Genomic DNA, 21,704 nt, shown 5'->3' on the forward strand with positions numbered 1-21,704 from the left:
GGTACAGGAAATTTACACGTGTCTTCTTTAATGACATCCTAGTCTTCTCGAGGACCGAAGAAGAGCATAAAGCTCATTTGGTCATTGTTTTTGAAGAGCTCCATAAGCATAAACTCTTCATAAATGCAAAGAAGAGTGAGCTCTTCTTATCAGAGATATATTATCTTGGGCATATTGTGTCCAAAGATGGAGTGCGGATGGATCTTGCAAAGATTGATGCAATTCGAAATTGGCCCGAATTGAGTTCGGTGCATGAGATCCGTAGTTTTCTTGGATTATGCTCTTACTACCGCAGGTTCATTCGGCACTTTGCATGGATTGCTTCTCCTTTACATGATTTGACAAAGAAGAAGGTTGTGTTCAAATGGACTAATCTAGAGAGAGATGCATTCCTCAAATTGAAAGATGCAACTACTCATGGTCCAGTATTGTTCATCATTCCGGATTTGCAAAAGCCTTTTTGTGTGGAATGTGATGCATTTGGAAATTGCATAGGAGCTGTCCTTAATCAAGAGGGACATGCCGTGGCTTATGAGAGTCGTAGATTGCATGATGCAGAGCTATCTCTTGGCATTTATGAGAAAGAGCTCTTGGCTGTAATTCATGCACTTACTATATGGAAACATTACCTTCTTGGGACTGATTTCACTGTGAAGACAGATCACCAGAGTTTGAGGTATTTTCTTACTCAAACTAGGTTGTCAGAGAAGCATATGAGGATGGCCAATTTCCTCTCTATGTTTCATTTTCAGATCCTGCACACGCCGGGAAAGAAGAATGTAGTGGCCGATGCATTGTCACGAAAGCCGTATGTAGCAGCTATCTCGGTTGCCTCTCATGGGGACTTGTCTACCATGCGTGATTTGTATCATACAGATGCTGATTTTGCCACTATTTGGGCTGATTTGATGGCTGGTCATGCACATGCCTCATATGTGATCAAAGAGGGTTATCTCATGAAAGATAATTGCCTATGTGTAGTGTCTGACATGAGGCAAATGGTTTTGGATGAGTGCCATGCTCCTCCATATGCTGGTCATAGAGGCATAATGCCTACTACGCACATGATTGAGCGGTATTTCTTTTGGCCAGGTATGCGGAAGGACATAGAGACACATGTACGTGCATGTATCACCTGTCAAAAAGTCAAATTTGATAGGCAAAAGGCACCAGGTTTGCTTCAACCATTGCCTATTCCCACACAGCCATGGGAAAGTATTACAATGGATTTCATTATGGACTTGCCACGTACCCAACAGGGTAATGATGCAATTTGGACAATTGTGGACAAGTTTAGCAAGCAAGCTCATTTCTTGCCAATCAAAAAGACCATCAAAGCTGAGCATATGGTTAAAATATATCTTACACAAGTGTTCAAACATCATGGAATGCTGAAGTCCATTGTGGGGGATAGAGATCCCAGGACTACAAGTCTCTTTTGGCGGGCCTTATTTGATAATATGGGCACCAAATTGGACTTCTCATCAGCTTATCACCCTCAAACGGATGGGCAAAGTGAGGCTGCAAGGTCAACCGTGTTGGATCTCTTGAAATGTTGTGGCGGATCAGAAGTCTTCTTGGGAGAAGTACTTACCGCTTGTGGAATTTGCTTACAACAACACGGTGCATGCATCTACGAGAAAGGCCCCGTTTGAGATAGTTTATGGTAAGGTTGCCACCCATCCTTCGCACAAAGGATGAGATATTTGCAACTGATGAGTATGTAAGAGACTTGAATATTGCTTTTGCTCAGGTGCGGACAGCCATTGCAAGGAAGGCAATTGGATGTTAAAGAGAATGATTGGGTATCGCTAAAATTTGAGAAAGCAAGCCTTGCAAAGAGACCTAACAAAGAGGGTGCATATCCTAAGCTTGCAACTAGGTACTATGGGCCTTTTAGAGTGATCGAGAAAATCAATGAAGTGGCTTTCAGATTGGCATTACCTAGTCATTGGCACATACACAATGCTTTTCAATTGAGTCTCCTTCGCAAGTATGTAGGGCCGGAGCCCAGTGAAATGGTCATTGAGGATCCACCAGAAGTGGATGAGCTTGAGGAGATCTTGCAGCCAGAGCAGATTGTGTCTCACAAGGAACGCAAGCTTGCTGCAGGCAAAGTTGTGAGGCGTTACCTTGTGAAGTTTAAGAACTATCTTCCCATTGATGCTAAATGGGTAGATGAACAGTTCTTCAAAGATTGCCCGTATGTGCTTCAGACATATTTGGATGCTTTTCAGCTGCAGACAACTGTTTAGAAGCCGGGGGACGGGGGAGATGTCACCATTTGGCCACCCAATTGGTCCACCCGTGGTTTCTTATCATGTATGTACATTGGACTGGTGTCCATGGCAGTTGTTTATGGCCGGGATTGATGCCACTCATGTGATACTGTAGACTTGGCTTTCCGTTGGGATTTGTGCCTTCGTGTACATGCCCGGAAATGCTTGGTGGATTGGTTTTCCATTGGGTCTGGTACCTCGTGTCCTTGCCTGGAGCACGTCTATTTTGGTATAGTCTCATGAACGGGGATTGTCCATACCAATGCTGCATTGCATAGCATCTTTATGTGCTTGCTTGCAATTGAAATTGCATGTTGTTTTCATGCTTGCTTGACCAATGTGTAGTTCCAGGCATGGTTAGTTAGTACGAAAGGTACGGTACGGTACGGTACGATAAAATACGGTACTAATCGGTACCTTAATTTTTTGAGGTAAGGTACGATATTAGTACGTTTTTTTTAAAAAAAATACTTCCTAAACTTAAAAATTGTAGACAAGAAGTTACAAAATAGTAGAACCATGAACATAATGTCATCATGCCATTAGAGTACAAAATTGATACAAAAGGATAGGCCAAAAACTCATGGCATGGGCGACAGCCAACATGCGTACATACATGATACTACATACTACAATACATCATCGATGGGCTAGAAGGAGATAGATGCCCAATGCCTAGAGAGCTATAACATATCAAAAGTCTACATCATCACCAACATCTACATGATCATCAACATGATCACTACTAGAGTGTCCATCAAGAGAGTTCTCTGAAGAGGACTCTTCGAAGGTGGACGAGACACTCTGGGATCATTCTCGCTAAGTAGGTTGCCATCATCATCAAACAAGGGCTCTCTAGGCAGTGGGGTATCATCATGAGGGAGCAATGGAATATCATCATGAAGGCGGGGATTGGAGCTCAAGGATCCCCGCCTCACATATGTGCGAAGGCCACCCTTTGCCGATATCGAAGGCAAAGGCCTATGAACTCCAACTGCTCGGCCTCGTCCATGTTGATTCCTGGTGCTGCGAGTATCTGCTGCCACAAGCTCACTATAGAGCTCCATGAAGATTGCCTCCTCCTCCTCATCAGGTTGTTGATTGACACATGCAAAGTTTTCACTCGTCAACGTGAAAGTGTCAACATTGACCTACATATTAAGGCACAAAAGTTAGAGTCTGTACAGTGTACACAAAACTTAACAGTTCTGAGTCATGACAAGTTACAGTCTAGACTTGTCACTTACCTGCTTGGGACTACCCATTCTAAGAATGCCCTGCATCATGCGCAAGTTAGTGCGGCAGTAGACCAACCGCTCCAACTGTCGTGTGCTCAGTCGATTGCGTATCCTCGTGTGTATGAGAGAATAGGAACTCCAGTTCCTCTCACATGCACCCGTAGAACAATCCTGGGCTAGGACCCTTCAGGCTATGGATTGGAGATGCTCTAGTCCATACCCAAAATTGTCCCACCAAAAAAGGGGCTTCACAAGTGACTCCCTCCTCCAGCAAGTGGGAGACGAAAAGGAGGTTTGACCTCTCTGATCAACATATCAGCCCAACTCCTCTAGAAAGGCATTGTGCTCATCAACTGGCACAGCTCGAAGCATATATGCATCCCGATCTTGTCGAAGCTCCCTATCGGTGCAAACTACTGGAGACTTGTAGGCTGGATGTACCAATGCTGCAAACCCGTGGATTGGTTTGTGCATCCACCTCCATCTCTTTTGTGCAATCTCCATGATTTGTGCTCGCTCGTCAAATGTAATGTCTGTGCAAGCCTCCAACTCCACAAGGGCAGCTCTAAAGAAGTGGACAAGAAGGCCCATGGTGGACCCCTCGCAATCTGTCATCCGCAAGAGCCTATAGAATGGAGTCATAGCAATGACAATTGCTCGGACTCTAGTCCAAAATCTCTCCTCTAGGCAAAAGCGTTGCATGGCTTTGGCCTCTTCAGTGACGTGCTCATCCCATTCGTTCCACATGGTGGAAACAACTGTCTGGCGAAGGGCAGGCCTCACATCGTATAGACGCTCCAAAACCAGCCACATGTAGGCAAAGCGGGTGGCGGATGGCTTCTTCAAGTCAAGCCTGCTATGCTCACGAAACATAGCAAGCACCTTCACCTTTAGCATGAAGAAGTTGACAATAGATGTAGCTTGTTGCACAATCCTCTTCACCCACCTGAGCTTCGCCACATCCTCCATGAGTAAGTCAATGCAATGACTCGCACATGGGAGTCCACACAATGGTGGGGAATTCCTCCTCAAGCACGCGGCCCATGCGTCGACAATTTGATGCATTGTCGGTGATGACTTGCACCACGTTTTGAGCCCCAACCTACATGGTAGATAAATCATATGAGTTGAGGGCTTTGCACAAATGACAAAATCAGCCACACTCAAGTAAAATAATGCTTACCTCTATGATCGCTTGCCTAATATGGCGGTAGATGAAACTCCCGGTAGTCTTTCTCCCCCTTCTCCCAGTGTCAACCGCACACAAGAAGTATGTGCCAAGCGGGCAAGACACAAGGATGTTGATAATGCCACGCTTCCTTTGATCACTCCATCCATCTGTGAGAATAGAACATCCATACTTCGTCCATGCGGCTCGAATCGGGTCAAGGGCTCGATCAATTCTCTCCTTCTCTTCATCAATCTTCCTCGTGCGCATAGCCGTGTAAGAGACCCCCGTCCACCCCTCACATGGGCCCACATTCGCAATCGCCGTCACCATCTTCTTCCATTGCTCCTTTTGGAGTACACTGTGTTGGGGTAAAGGCATTATGCCCACCCTTATAGTGTGTACAAGCCCATAAGTTATAGTACATAGTACACTTAGTACTTTTAATGTACTAAGTGCACTATGTGTACTAGTGCAATATACATGTGTGATAGGGGAGTCACACACTCATCTTGATGAGTTGACTTATCCCCACAACTCTCTCTCTCTCTCTCTCTCTCCCTTGTTTCTCTGTGTATGTCTCCCACATGAACTCTAACCCTAACTCTCCCATTCAACTGGTATCAGAGCCCTGGTTTTAGGGTTTTGTTCTCAAGGGTGCTCATAGCTTCGTAGGCCCATGTTGCTAGAGAAGTAGCAACCAGGAGGAAAAGGTGCAAAGGATTTCCCACAGCCAGTCGTAGGCTCGCAGCAGGTGAGGAGCTAAACGCCGCCAGCAATACGTCGACTGCGCTGGGCAGCAATACGTGAGGTAGCGAGGAGGCCAGCGCATTCAACCTTGGCTACCTGCGCTAGGCGAAGGCAGGCGGACACGTAGCTGGCTGCTGGGCGTGAGCGAGTACCTGCAGTGCAAGCCACTGAAGGAGGCGGCGAAAACACAGCAACGAGCACTGGCGACGTGTAGTGCTGGCTACCGGTCGGCGGAGGCGGCAACCTGCGTTGGAGTGTTGCGAGACGGCCACTAGGCAGAGGCGGCATCGCATCAACAAGGATTGCCGGCCGTGCTGCCGATCACGCCTGTCTCTTCTCGCCGTGGAGCTCCGATATACAGAGCCCGACGGAACCACGTGGTAGTATATGCAGAAGAGAGCAAGAGTAGCAGCAGTCCTGATGGCAGCAGCAGCAACACCTCCTCGTCTGGAAATGAAGAAAGCCCTAACATCGTCCTGCGGGCAGCCTGGTATGGAGCTGAGGCTCTAGGCAACATCGTGGCCGCATTCTACCCCAAGCCCGACTACAAAGCAACCCAACCAGCCGGTCACACAAGCTGGTGGTAGATGCAGCCATCCGTACAACTGCAGCACTGCAGGCACATCAGCAAGAAGCGTCCCCCCCCTTTCTGCATCAGATTTCTGCAACAGCATCAACAGAAATTCAGCCTGCAAATCTCAGAGAAATTCAAAAATTAAGAGGTATTTGCCTTCAATTTTGGGAATTTCTTATCAATTCAATCAATTGAGCAGGTACAGGTGCCGAATTGCTCAATTTCTGAGCAAAATTGGAAAAATTGGGTGACATTGGTCACAATCAGGATCAATTTGCAGGAAATTGGATGTCGAAATTTGGGGCTTTTGATGTAATTGTACAATTTAAACATTCATACATGCTGTATGATGTGAGAAATCGCACATTTGGGCAAAATTGCAGCAAATTGCAGTGCAAATCAAGGGGCTTTTGTGCCGATTTGGTTGATTTGCATGCAGGCACTCGTATTTGATGCTTTGGGCAACGTGTTGATGCCTGTCAAGCACTCAATGTGCCTGTAAATCAAGGGGCTTTCATGTATTGGATGTATATGTGGCCAGGGGTAAGCATTTCGAAGACTCTGGATGCCTTCATGTGTGTCAATGTACCATGTATGATCAGAAATTGATCTTAAATCAAGGGGCTTTTCAAGATTTTATGCTTGTTAAGCTTGGCAAAGCAGCAGGCAAGACTTTTATGCCTTGAATCCTCAGAAATCAGCTTGCAATCAAGGGGCTTTTGCCCAATTTCTGTTTGGGACTGTTGTATGCAGTGTTCAGGACTGTAAAAGTCTGATTTTCACTCATTTGGACAGCCAGGAGAGCATTTATTGCTACTGTACCTGCTGGTACAGATTTGGCACAGCTTTGTGCAAGTTTTGACATGGCTGTACACTGATTTGAGTGAGCAAAAGGCTCAATTTCAGCTGCTGTACTTGCCGGTACAGGTTTGGTACATCATTGGTGAGCACTTAGTACTGCTGTATAGTACTTTGGAAGGGCAACAGAGCACATTTAAGGTGCTGTCCTAAATCTGCACCAACCAGATTTTGGTGATTTCATCACATAAGGTGGGAGTAGAGTTGCATTTGTGCTTCCGCAGTGGGAGATAAAGCTTGGGAGAACAACTGTGAGCACTTTGTGTGCTTTTGGTGCAGTGTTTGCACATTTTGCAGGGAGTCAGGCATTGACAGGTTGCATATTGCTATGGCAACTACAGGTGAGAGCTCTTCATTGCTTCACATCAAGAAGCTTGAAGGCTCACATAACTATGATATTTGGCAAACCCAGTGCTATAATGTGTTGCTCCAGAAAAAGCAGCACAAGCCTATCAAAGAAAGGGGTGTAAAGCCTGCTTCTCTTACTGCTGAAGAGTGGGAAGATATGGATGTGCTGGCAAGATCTACTATCATGTTGTCTGTGTCAGACTCTTTACTTTTCAGCATTCGAGAAGAGAAGACAGCTTGGGGAATGTGGCAGAGATTGCAGGACTTGTATGCCCAGCAAAGTGCCTCAAGCAAAGTGTATTGGTTGAAGAAACTCATAGGTCTTCAGATGAAGGAAGGGGCGTCTATGACAGCCCATCTAAATGAGTTTAATGGTATTGTCAGCCAAGTTATAAATCAAAAGTTGGCAATGGACGATGAGTTCAAAGCCACCTTTCTCTTATGCACTTTGCCAGAGAGTTGGGACACATTCAAGACAGCCACTAGCAATTCGAATGCTATGCTGTCATATGCAGATGTTGAGGGTGCTCTTCTTCAAGAAGAGATGAACAGGAAAAACAACTCTGTTGGAAAGTCCAATGCAATGAATGCACGTGGGAGATCCCAGCAAAGGGGAAAAAGCCAAGAACGGGGAAGGAGCAAGTCCCGCTCCAAAAAGGATTTGGAATGCCATTATTGTGGCAAGAAGGGACACATCAAAAAGCAATGCTACAAATGGAAAAATGATCAAAAGGAAAAGGGAAAAGGCAAAGACAAAGACAAAGATGAAGCCAAAGATGTAAAGCCAAAGGGCAAAAGTGGAGTCAAGATTGAAGAAATCAATGTGTCACATGCAGGTGACAGTGAGGATGAGGTCCTATTTACGTCTTCACTTGATGCCCATTCACTTCTTACAGGTGGTCATGGTATGCACTCATGGATCATTGATTCAAGTGCCTCCTTTCATGTCACAGGATGCAGAGACTTGTTTGTCAGGTATACTGCTGGCAATGAAGGAGTGGTTTATTTGGGTGATAACCATGCATGCAAGATTCTTGGCAGAGGTGATGTGAGGCTTGTGTTTTCAGATGGCTCACAGCTTATGCTCCATGATGTCAGGCATGTGCCTGAGATCAAGAAGAACCTGCTTTCTACTGGACAGCTTGATGATGCTGATTATGTTACCACATTTGGTCGTGGAAAGTGGAAAATTAGTAAGGGCTCACTGGTTGTTGCCAGAGGCTCTAAGGTGGACACTATTTACTTCATGCATGCATGTGTTTGTCACCATGCTAATGTAAATGCAACCGAGCTGCCGGAAATCTCTATGTGGCATAGCCGGTTGGGACACATGAGTGTCAAAGGAATGGAGCAATTGTCTCGTTTGGGTTACTTGCCTTCTCTAAAGTTTTCAAGTTTTCAGTTTTGTGAGCATTGTATATATGGTAGGCAACTCCAGTGCCCCCACAAGAAAGCTCTTGGACAGAAAGATGCTCAGTTAGAGCTTGTGCATACAGATGTATGTGAGATGCCTCAGCTTTCTTTGGGAGGGGCAAAATACTTTGTGTCTTTTATTGATGATGCCACACGTAAGGTGTGGGTTTATCCTCTTCGTTTGAAGAGTGATACATTCTCAGTGTTTCAGAAGTTTGTTGCTCATGTTGAGAATCAAACTGGCAAAACACTGAAGGCTTTGCGTTCCGACAATGGTGGAGAGTATATGTCCAAACAGTTTCAGGACTTTTGTGATGCTAAGGGCATCAAGAGGGAGCTCTCTACTCCTTATGATCCTCCACAAAACGGGACAGCAGAGAGGATGAACAGGACCATTCAGGAGAAGGTCCGTTTTATGTTGTCACATGCTGCATTACCTCATGGTTTTTGGGCTGAAGCTGTTATGACAGCCGTTCATCTTATAAACAGGTCACCTAACACGAGGCTTGGTGGGAAAGTGCCAAAGGAAGTATGGACAGGGAAGCCTCCGTCATACAAGCACTTGAGAGTGTTTGGTTGCGTTGCGTACGTGCACATACGCACGGAAATGCGCACCAAACTTGATCCTAAGTCTCACAAATGCATATTCCTAGGATATGGTGATAGAGGTGAAATGGGGTATAGACTTTGGGATCCCGTGAATAGAAAGATTATACGCAGCAATGATGTCATTTTTTATGAAACATGCATGTATAAGGAGCCTGCAAGGCAACAGGAGCCTGGCAGAGTCATCTTTGATGATGATGGACATCATGGACAACAACCAAGGGCTGTAAATCAGCCATTACAGCAGCAAAACCAGCCCTTAAATGGTGCTGAAAATGGTCCAAATGGACAGCCAGAGAAGATATCCCTATGGATATACCACAGTTAGAGGAGATACCGGGCATGATTTTTCAGCCTTATGGCATGGAACGGGAGCCACCAATGGGTGATATGCAGGCAGGACAGCAACCTGCAAATGATGGTCGTTGGGTACGGAGGTCCACAAGACCCTCCAGAGCCCCTCACAGGTTTGTTCCAGGGGTTGACTACTTGATGCTCACTGACTGTGGAGAGCCCTCATGTTATAAGGAGGCTTTACAGAGGGCAGACAAAGCTCTATGGGAGCGTGCCATGAAGTCAGAGATGGATTCTCTGCACAAAAATGGAACATGGAAGTTGGTGCATTTGCCTGCAAGCAAGAAGGTTTTGCCATGCAAGTGGGTATACAGGCTGAAAGTTGCACCAGATGCAAAGCCAAGATACAAAGCCAGGTTAGTGGCTAAGGGCTTCAAGCAGGAATATGGTGTGGACTTTGAGGAGATCTTCTCTCCAGTGGTCAAAATGACCACACTTAGAGCTGTGTTAGCTTTGGTTGCGCATGATGATCTGGACTTGATTCAGATGGATGTGAAGACTGCTTTTCTTCACGGTGATCTCCATGAGGAGATATATATGCAACAGCCAGAGGATTATGCAGTAAGTGGAAAGGAGAAGCTTGTATGCAAGCTGAAAAAGAGTCTTTATGGGCTCAAACAGGCACCAAGGGAATGGTATCATAAATTTGATACATTCATGAAATCCCAGAAATTCAGGAGAAGTGACATAGATCATTGCTTGTACACCAAGAAAGCTTTGGATGGCAGTCTATTAATCCTCATCTTGTATGTTGATGATATGTTGATTGCCGGGAAATCTCGTAAGGAGATGGATGCCTTGAAGCAGAGACTGCATCAAACCTTTGATATGAAGGATTTGGGTGATGCAAATCACATCTTGGGTATGCGGATACTTCGGGACAGAAATCAGCATGTGTTGTATTTGTCTCAGAAGGAATACATTGGCAAAGTTTTGGAGAGGTTCAATATGGACGGGGGCAAGAAGACTAGTACTCCTTTGCCTCCATATGTGAAACTCAGTGCTATGGACAGCCCACAGTCAGATAGTGGCAAGGCTGATATGGCCAAGATTCCGTATGCTTCAGCTTGTCGCAGTCTCATGTATGCCATGGTTGCTACTAGGCCGGACATTGCATTTGCAATGGGAGTGGTTTCTAGATACATGGCCAACCCTGGCAAGAAGCATTGGAAAGCAGTGAAAGGTGTCATGAGATACCTGAAGGGCACACAGGATATGTGCATTTGTTTTGGCAAACAGGATGCATTAGTGCATGGTTACACGGATTTGGATTATGCCGGTCATCCAGATAACCGGAAGTCTACTACCGGTTATGTATTTACATTCACAGGTGGTGCTGTGTCATGGATATCCAGGATGCAGAAGTGCACAGCCTTATCTACTACAGAGGCCGAGTATATTGCAGCCACAGAGGCTTGCAAGGATGGCTATCTCGGTTAGTGGTTGATTTGGGTTATACAGGGGATATTCCATTGTTGCATTGTGACAGTCAGAGTGCCATCCAGTTGACAAAGAACCCTGTCTTTCATGCAAAGACGAAGCATGTGGATGTGAAGTATCACTTCATCAGAGAGGTGATAGAGAACAAGCAAATTCAGCTTGTTAAGATTCATACGGATGACAACCCGGCTGATCTGTTGACAAAGAGTTTGCCTCCGGAGCGGTTTGCTCATTGCAGACACTTGATGGGCATTGGATGAGGCCAGTTTCAGCCTTGATATGGCCTTGTATATTATCATGTACATGCTGATTTTTTTCTTTTCTTTTCCTTTACTTAAGGGCACTTTGCCTTTAAGTGGGAGGTTGTTGGGGTAAAGGCATTATGCCCACCCTTATAGTGTGTACAAGCCCATAAGTTATAGTACATAGTACACTTAGTACTTTTAATGTACTAAGTACACTATGTGTACTAGTGCAATATACATGTGTGATAGGGGAGTCACACACTCATCTTGATGAGTTGACTTATCCCCACAACTCTCTCTCTCTCTCTCTCTCTCTCCCTTGTTTCTCTGTGTATGTCTCCCACATGAACTCTAACCCTAATCCTCCCATTCACATTGAAGGCAAGATTGCATTCAATAATGGTGCGAGCAATCTCTATCTCTGCAAGGCGTTGCCGCTCCTTTAGGAATACAACCGAACCTCACACTACCCGTAACTTGGTGGAGAGAGGGTTGCATCCCTTCACGCTCCACCACCCTTTGCCTTTTGCCCGGTGCGGAGGCGGACCGTGCATCCGTGGAAGTGGCAGTGGAGGATACACCAATGAAAGAGCCGGTGGCCGCTTCATCATGTGCCGATGGTGGTGCTGGTGGTGGTGCCGGTGCGTGTGTTGATGATGCTCCTCTACTTGAATTTGAGCCGCCGCTCATCTTCCACGAAATGTCATCGACAATGCTTTGCGGAATCTCCTTGCATGGGGCAACTTGTCCCCCAATCTTTGAAAGGTGCTGGAGAAGCCTTGTTGTTCCACTGGTGTATGACTTGCCGCAATATCGCCATGTCCAATGATGGGAGTTGGACTTCTTGGTGTCCTTCTCCACATTGAGACAATGCAAATCAAAAGCCTCATGCTTCTCCCGAGGCATGATGGATAAGAGAAGGACTAAAGCGTGGAGAGCGTAGAGAAGATGAAGTATGGGAAGAGCTTGGAGGAAGAAAACTTGGAGTAGAGGCTCAAGTGGGATGGAAGGAGCTTGGAGGAGGGTGAAGGAGGGTGGAGGAGAGGCTTGGAGTAGAGGCTTGGTCCTTGAGGCTTGGAGTAGATAGAAGGTGGTGGAGGAGAGGCTTGGAGTAGATGGAGGAGAGGCTTGGTCCTTGAGGCTTTTATAGAAGGACTCAGGAGAGATGAAAGGAAAACAACCAGAAAAAGGGACAGAAAACGGCCAGAAAAACGGGCAGAAAATGGCTACTTCCAACTGGCAGAAACGGCTACTTCCAACGGGCAGAAACAGGCAAATTTCGTACCTGATCGTACAGATCCGTACGGTATCGTAGGGTACGATTCGTACGTACTGCCAGATCCGTACGACGTATGGAACTAAGCATGATTCCAGGTAAGGGGACGCCCGCCCGTGAACCGTGCGTGTGAAACTGTCTGCTGACATGGTTATGTGGCATGTGAACAGGTGGTAAGTACTACCCAATCTAGGCTCAAATAGCCCTTAGGACTTAGCCAATATTTATAAGTGAGTGTGTTCCCACTTCATTAAAGTTTGGGTGTCCAAAAGTCACTTATAAATTATGACCGCTTCCAAGTTCACACTCATTGAAGTCCCGAGGCGGACAAGACTCAATGTCCAGGACCTGATCCTCCCCTTTTTACTCATAAATGGGCATCTCCCCATGTCCCTTCACCTGATTGGACCCCAATTCACTTACTTATTAAGAGAAAATTCGTGTTTTCTCTTCTTGAAGATTTTTGGAGGCTGAAAACTCTGTTTTTCAACCATTTCTCTCCATTTCCAAGCTCTCCATATAGCCATACCCAACTTGCTAGGGTGTTTTCCAAGCTTCCAAGAGTGTTTCCAAGTTCTAATCACTCTCCTACTCACTCCCAATGACTGAAATTCAGCAAAACAACTCTCATTTTTGCTGTAATTTTTGGTCTTTTTGCTGAAAACTCTAATTTCAGCCTTCCTTTCTCAAGTTGAACCATAGGGGAAGCTTTCCCAAGGTTCCCTTCATCCTCTTGAAGACTTTTGTCGCGAAGAAAGGCGACAAATCAAAGATCTCAACACTCCAAGGACTTCCATCGAACTTCCGCTGTCATGGACTCTACTTGCTATTGGTAAGCTTTTATGCTTAAATATGGGAGCAAGTAGCAGGAGGGAGAAACCGGATTACAAGATCACATACCCTGTGTAGTGTTCTCTTGTCCTAAGTGCTCTCTTGCAGATTGTTGCTACCATGTGTTGGTGGAACAATAGAGAGCAGATGGTAGGGAACATGGACACTTGAGAGGGTAGTGTGGATTGCAAGCCTACATCGACAACCACTTGTTTGCAATACTGTATTCATATACATTGGTATGGAAATCTGGTTAGAAATGCCCATGACACTATGTACTTGATTCTCCCAAGATCAATATACTTTATTTGAGGGAGGGGTCGGCCGTTCCGGCTCATTGTGTGTCTCTTGTCAATTCAGCAATTTACTTCTTATATTTTTGAGCAAGTGTCCATCAAATCTTAGTGTATTCAAGTGTATTGATTAGCATTGTGTTCAACCAAGTTACAGTCGGAGCCGCCAGAGTTGTCGGCTTATTGCTGAATGTGCTTGTGTGAGTGATGACGAGAGCCCGTTTCTTGCGTCCAAAAGCCATATCCCATCTGCTTCAACCTTCTCTCATGAAAACCTTGATGCATACGAGTGCGGTGAAGGGATGTAGTGACTGCTCAATGTTGCTGAATTGGACCGATTTGAAGATGCATATGCCAAGGGGGAAGAACCTTCAAGGGTTTTGCTTGCACCCTGAAAGATCATGCTTCTCCCTCCGTCTTGGGTCCATAGTAGAGCAAGCGCTACAGGCTACATGCAGGCAAGGGCTACAGGTGGGAAGCGCTCAAGGTCAACGGGCAGTGAGCCTGTGTGGTAGGCGGCGTGTACGTATGGCCAGGCCCGCAAGCGGCGACGGTGGGTTTGCAGGCAACCGATGAGGACGGGGTTGCAGACATGGACACGAAGAAGGGTTGTCCAGCTCTAGCACAGCTAACGAGAGAAGGAAGCGGTGGGGGCAAGGAAAATGCAGGGGCGGGTGGGACGCTTTTTAAAGAAACATTTAATTAAAGAGCGATACCCACTTGCAATAGAAGCTTTGCCTGCATCTTAATTTTGTTCCCGATTTACTCTACTGGAATAAAGCTATTCCTTGGCCCTAGGGAAAAAGGAAGAGAGGGGGTTGGGGGGGGGGGGTGTGGTGGTGGTGGTGGTGGTGGTGGTGGTGGTGTGGCTGTTCCGACCCTAGTGTGGTGTACTATCTAATTTGTGTTATGTGGAGTTGGTTAATTGCTGTCTTAAAATTGGTCTTTTTAATGGTTAATTAATCGCAAAATTTAGGGCTTTCAAATCCACCACATTTCAAAAAATGCCCCTTATTGTCATTATGCTCATGTTGCACTGTGTCTATAAGTTGTGAACCTTGCTCTTGTATTAGGGAATGGCACTTAGATGCCGTTGCATTTTGGAAGAAAACTGGCAGCCACAGCAGGGGAGACCCATTTTCCTAAACAGAGCAGCAGACCAACTACCGTTCGCATACATCATACCCTTGAGGAGGCAGCTCTGATGGAGCTGGGCAAGACAATAGGCAACAGACTCGTCAGCATTCTGTGCAGACATTGACAGCAGGTGGCCAGAGGGGATTGTCACACATCAGCAGGTATCAAAGCTTAATGATGATGGAGCAGGCACAGAAGCTTAATGATGATAGTGACAGGCAAATGCAGGAGCTGTTCATTCTGTTTTTTCTTGCAGGCTGATTCCAGTCCAGATCTAACCTCAGCCAACTCCCACGACTGTGACCCTAAAGATAAAGATGATAAGGACAACAGTTGGGAAATCAACTGCAACATCTGAAGTGATACAGCAGCAACTGACAGACAATACAGAATGACGATGACCATCACCATTACCGTGAACGTGATGATAATGATGACTACCATGTGAACGTAGCCATTTCTAACGACCAGTAGAACATGATAGACTGGGAAAGGACTACAACACACAATAAGAATAGTGTTTCAAAAAGACAACAGTTGGTTAGTGACAATGACAATGACATTGACAAGAATACAGTCTTTTACTACACTTCAGTGTCATTGTTGTCGTTATCATCGACCTATATATCTTGAGCACCTTACATTGCTCTTTCTATCTTACTGGCTGCTAATATCAGTTTGGGGCTTCAACCCGCTTTGGACAGCCACCTCTTTCTAGACCACCATGTTGGCAACGAAATCTTTTTGCCCCACCTCTCTTGGAGTTATATTTATTAACAATATCCACCTGCTGCCACCAATATCACTTTGGGTGAATTCCTTCTCGTTTTCTCTCAAGATGTGGCTGCCTAGATGCCATGAGAGTGACAAGCCTGCAAGAATTGGGATGGAAAAGAAAAGGGGTAAACACAAAAAAAAAAGGGGATGTGCAAGAGGATTTGTAGTGCAGAGGGAGTGGAATAAAAAAGGAAAGAGCTGAAAAATGGGGCTTTTTTCTTCGCTACAGAAAGAGCATCAAATTGGGCATTTTTTTCTCATAGATTGATACGGAATAGCAAGCCGATTTGGCCCTCTTTTTTTCTCCTCACTAAAGAGGCCGTTTTTTGTACGGGCCACACGTTTCGATGAGGATACGCTAGCGGCCAGTCCGTTTTTGGGTTTTTTTCAGTTGTGTAGATTCCACACCTAACAGCCGTCTTGAGGCACGTGCCCATTTGGGTTTTTTCAAAAGTTGGGGCCATGTGTCATTGACAAACCTGAAACGGCCGTTTCTCATGCTGGGAAACGTTTCTCACCAATAAGAAACATGAGAAACGCGTTGTTTCTCTTTGCTTGAGATGTTTCAGTGCCGAAAACGCGTTTCCAGCAGGTCTCAGGGCCGAAACGCAGTTTTAGCCCAGGCATTGTATAGAGTAGAAATCCATTGTCCATTGCACATTGCTTGGGCTCATGGACTCAATGATGGCTTTTGCTCTTCTTCTAGCAGGAGGACCTATCGTGCAAGCTTCTATGAAGGAGATATAGAGAAGATGTGTCACGTGAAGGAAAAAAGGTATTGTATGGGTGCTGAAAATCTACAAGGGATGGATGAAGGATGCTACAAAGCCTAGAATGTGATACAAAATCTTGGAGTAGATTTGGATGTGTGGACTCCTCATTGACTCATCCCAAACAAGGGCTCACAAAGGGCTAGTAACCACTCCACCTACTATTCAGATATGTCCACGTGGCATCCAAGTGCGGGATGCACGTGACAATGATGATGTGATGCTCATGAGCTGACGACTACAATGATGATGATGACGTGATGATCATGATCACGATCATGACAATGATGAAGATGACGATGGGATGGGATAAGGTGATGATGATGATGACGACGACAATGAAAATAATGATGATGATGATGATGACAATGATGAGGATGATGACGATGACAATGATGAGGATGAGGATGATGATAGCCATGATGATGTGATGGTGTGATGGTGACGACAACCATGATGATGATGACAGTGGTAATGTTGATGATGTGATAATGCTGATGATTATAATTGTGAAGACAAAGCTCCTGAAGATTATGAAGATAATGCGAAAACAATTCAACCTTTTAGTGTTTCAACGAGCAGGCGGGACGAAAAGGAAAGAAGAATGTACCACATTACGACGTTCAGGGATGAAATCAGCAAAGCCACTCTCCAAATCTCCACGTGATCCTCGAAACACGAAACTCATACTTCTAGACTAGCTTCCAAAATCTCAACAAAGAGTGATTTGTTTTCTGTTCGAATGTTGTCACCTGCACTTGACAAAAACCCACATCAAGATTGTGTGTGTCTTTCATGTGGGTAAGTTCTTATTTCAAAAATTCTTTGAATAAAAATTTATTTATGCAGCTAACGTGAACGGATATTATGTTGAAGTACGCAAAATGGGCATTTTTTCTTGACACGATTGAGTTTGCCAGAAAACACAAATGGGTCTACGGTTGATTTGTCCCTCAAAAAAAGAGTCACTAGAATCCTCTACACTAGTTTAAAAAGCGCACGGGTTCAAATCCCACCACCAGCAAGGAAATTGTCTGTTGAAAATAACTAATATTCTCACCCATGGATGTGTGGCTAGTGCAGTCACACTATGGCTTGTCAAGCAGGTGATTTCATTTGTGATTAAAAAAAATTAATGGTTGTGATTTCTTTCTAGAAACAAGTTAGCAATAGGGGCTACTCCAAAAAAAAAAAAAAAAAATCAGTTCAATCCTTTTGAAGGCAATGGTTCAACCACCTTTATATTGCATGTTTTCCTTGTTAGGTTGCTGAAGAGGCCATGGAAAAGGGTTTTTTTTTTTGTTTTTGTTTTTTTGAAACTTGCTTTTGGCCTCATCCATGCTGCATATGGTTTGCTTCAGGCATGAGAAATTTAGCAGCCATTTTTCTTGTAACGAAAAATAAAATAAAAAATCCAACAGAAAACACACACGTGTGCAGGCACTCACGCACACACCTGCCTACCTCCCTCTGAATTGTTAAACACAGAAAATAGCATGCCTAATGGGTGTGTGAGTTGGTGTAGCTCGTGGCCTCTCAAACTGAGGGCCGGAGTTTGAAAACCGGCCCTGAACAAAGCCCATCAGACAAGCTGAATTCTGTACCACCTCTCATGAAAAAAAAAATGAAAAAAAAATGAAAAAAAAAACACGCCTCAATTTAGCAAAGTTAGTGCAGATCCTTTATGCAAACCTAAATTAAAATGGGACTAAGGCCAATTTGCATTGAAAACATTACAAGGCCTCTTAATTGTTGTGCAGAGACATGCACGCATCAGATTTTAAAGATAATTACAGTAAAGTCATTAGCAAAAGCGAACCCACCCACAAATATTTAAGAAAGAAAAAATTTACAAGGCCTCTTAATTGTTATGCAGAGAGGATCATCAGATTTTAAAGATAATTACAGTAAACTCATTAGCAAAAGCGAGTTAAGAAAAAAAAATTAAGAGGCTTACATGGACTTAAAAAATTAGGGTTTCGGAAACGAGCTAAGACTTGCAGGCGGAACTACTTTGTTTTGATTTGTTTTACGAGCAGGCGAAACTACTCCTTTCAGAAGGTGAACTGCTGAAAAAATAAATAAAATGGGAAAAAAAATGACCTGTTGCGATCTTCTGCAAGTGCTGTTGCTGCTGCTGCTGCAGCACTTGTGGGTGTATGCCAGAAACGGTGAAATCGACTTGCAACCCACCGAATTCCAGATGATGGGATCCACCTACACTAGAGTCCAGCAATACTACACATGTACATGTCCATGTGTAGTATATGTATATGTGTAGTACATGCAATACCACACATGTACATGTACATGATGAGATCCACCTACACTTGCCTAAGCAATACTACACATGTACATGTATATGTGCATCTGTATGTGTGTATAGTATATGTGATATCTATATGTATATATATAGACGTGCATTATAGTATATGTGACATCTATTACGTATATGTATGTATATATATGTGACATCTATTACGTATATATATGTGATATCTATCACCACATATTTTTTGTGTATATATATGTGTGTGTGCACATCTGTGTATGGGTACATGTGTCTGTCCTTAAGGTGCTAGGGGCCTTTACACATCATCCTCTACCCACCATCATTGAAGAAATATTCTTCCTCTCACCATCCGATCTTAGGCATTTGATGTACATATTTTTTTCTTTCTTAAACAAGGTATGCCCGTTAATGTGTCATAGGCTTAATTAATTAGAGGATAAGGATAGATAGCTAGATTAAGGTATAAGTGAGTTGTAGGCACTAGACAAGTGGGGACAAGTCCCCCTGCCCAAGGGCAACGTGCTAATTTATAAAGCCTCAAATCATTCCCATTCCTTAAACTCCATCATTTTTTGTGTCTTAAGAACATGCACAAGTGGTCAATGCACTTTAAGTGACCATGTAGGAAAGATGATCATACAATTCATGAAGATCATGTCAATCTTGCAACTTTAAGCAAGCACTCGTAAGATAGCCTAACTAGAGGCGCACTCATGAGAAAACCACTTGTGAAAGCGTGTAAAGCGCCCCTTGCAAGAAATGCAACCTTGTACTTGAATTTGCCACAATCTATACTTAAACACAGACGTGCCATGTTTGTGAATATCTTATATGTATACATCTCAAAACCAATCATCTAGTCTATGTTTATATTTTAGTTCTAATGTTGTGTGATGAATGCCAAAAGTAGAATATCCTTAATTCAATACTTAGAAGTGTAAATTTTTACATCTAGCGTGCACAAATGTGCGTGCGTGCAGGCACACTCACACATGCATGGGTTTGTGTGTGAAAAATCAAACACAAACAAGGAGAGAGTCTCTCTCTCTCTCTCTCTCTCTCTCTCTCTCTCTCTCTCTCTCTCTCTCTCTCTCTCTCTCTATATATATATATATATATATATATATATATATATAATATAGTGTGTGTGTGTGTGAGAGAGAGGGAGAGAGAGAGAGTATATATATATATATATATATAATATAGTGTGTGTGTGTGTGTGTGTGTGTGTGTGTGTGTGTGTGAGAGAGAGAGAGAGAGAGGGAGGGAGGGAGGAAGGGAGAGAGAGAGAAAATAGTTAATGTATCATGATGTTTTACACTTGCTTGTTTGCACTCTTGTTTCATGGCAAACTCAAAATTGACAAGTCCCATGTTGCTTTCATGTGGCAAACTTAAAATTAATAAGTCCCATGTTGCTTTCTTCACCAAATCCTTGTTGGGACCCTCAACAACCTTATCTAGAGATGAGGGCCAATCATTCTAGAACGATGTGCCAACTCTCCACCAAACCAAAAAAGGAGAGTGATTTAAATGAATGTTGGTCCATAAATTTTGTGTGTGTTCCAACATGTAATTCATACTAGGCTTATAAAGAGATGAGGGGTTTATTATAATTACAACCAAATAATAGCCAAAGCACAAACCAAATTCCCATTTTGATATTAACACCTCACAAATAGGTCGTAATCTCATTGTAATTAACTCATGCATGCATTACACAAAGAATCTCACCAACCAGACAATCTCCAAAGTACAAACCAAATTCCTTTTTTGATATTTTTATCATCAAGAACTTTACACCTCTCAAATAAGTCCTAATTAACCCATTACTAATGTGTCTCTTTTTAACTTGCTTAAACTATAAAATAATAATGATTTTAACCTATACCCTTTACAACCTTTGCACATGCCCACACCAAAATCTGTATACTAAGTTTGCAATTACACTTCAATCATGCTAAGAGAATCATTAAAATGTTATTGGCCGTGATGAAAGCTCATTTTGGACACTTGAAAATAAAATTTACTATGTTGAAGCACTTTTATGAGATGAAAAGCACTTTCTTCAATCTTTAAACCAATGCATTACTTTGTGTTCCATGAAAATGCAAACTTTTCAAGACATCTTGAAATAATATGACCTCCACTTGAATCTTGGAAAAAGTACGTTCATTTTTTTTATGAGAAGTGACTTGCCATTTTACAAGCACTCTTTATACCAAAGTAGCTTGTAAAGGGAGGTACTACCTTGCTGTGAAATGAAAGTTTTCATAAAATGGCTCACAAGATAAACCATTAAGATCTCTTGATACTAATGTGTTGCACTTTGTAGCCTTTAACATTATCCAGCTTACATAATTTATTTTGTCTTTTAGTAATAGCTACATAGTTATTGTTTGTACCAGGTTATACATTTCACACTCTATAGTAATAGAGCTATGTAGTTATGGTTTGTGCCATGTTATACATCTCACACTCTATGTAAACATATTGGAAGTATATGTGGAGGTATTGGTTGGATTATAATATTTAAAGAAGTTAAGAGGTTCTTGCAAAAATTGTAGGAGCTAGTGAAACACCCTTGTATAGATAACTTGTACCTCCCTATAGCTAGATCACCTAACACATGCATGTATACACATAGAGAACTTTAAAAAACATTGCTACCAAACCTCGTTGTGGTGGCCATGTGTAGTATGGCATCTGAATGGTAATCATCTGCAAGGATATACGTATATATTAGGCTTGGGTGTGTCAAGCCACTAGATTAATGGGTCTGAAAAAATCGATGGAGGCCTTGGCACTCACATGTATAAATTTAAAGCAAAAAAAAAAACTACCAAAAAATTTAAGATGCTTTGGTATTTTTGCTAAGATTCCCTCTCCTATTACAAGAGAAGATCGCCTAAAAAGGGCTAAATAGGGGGCTTTGGGGGTGGATGGTCACCAAAAATATGTCTTTTCAGAGGGAATATATATTTGTTTTACATATTGTTAAAATTTTAAAATGAGCCTTAAAGAAGAGGAGAGAGGTATGGGGGAAGGGGTAAAC

The 21,704-nt window shown here is 43.5% G+C and overlaps 1 protein-coding gene across 3 annotated transcripts in view; it reads right to left on the minus strand.

The window, feature by feature from the left end:
- Positions 1–18,618, minus strand: part of LOC147635387 (E3 ubiquitin-protein ligase SDIR1-like) — a 64,063-nt gene extending 45,445 nt beyond the window's left edge. Inside the window, exons 1-2 of one of the 3 annotated variants that reach the window (XM_086802659.1) lie at positions 18,461–18,618; positions 16,968–17,109 (exon numbers count right to left, since the gene is read on the minus strand). In XM_086802659.1, coding sequence (XP_086658785.1) covers positions 16,968–17,045 — 78 coding nt within the window. In that variant the 5' untranslated portion in view covers positions 17,046–17,109; positions 18,461–18,618. The other 2 variants (XM_086802661.1, XM_086802662.1) reach the window with 2 other exon arrangements.
- Between the last annotated feature and the right edge of the window lie 3,086 nt (positions 18,619–21,704).

The sequence above is a fragment of the Cibotium barometz genome, chromosome 9, assembly GCF_041138505.1.
Source record: "Cibotium barometz isolate CiBa-2024 chromosome 9, ASM4113850v1, whole genome shotgun sequence".
NCBI classification, from domain to species: Eukaryota; Viridiplantae; Streptophyta; class Polypodiopsida; order Cyatheales; family Cibotiaceae; genus Cibotium; species Cibotium barometz.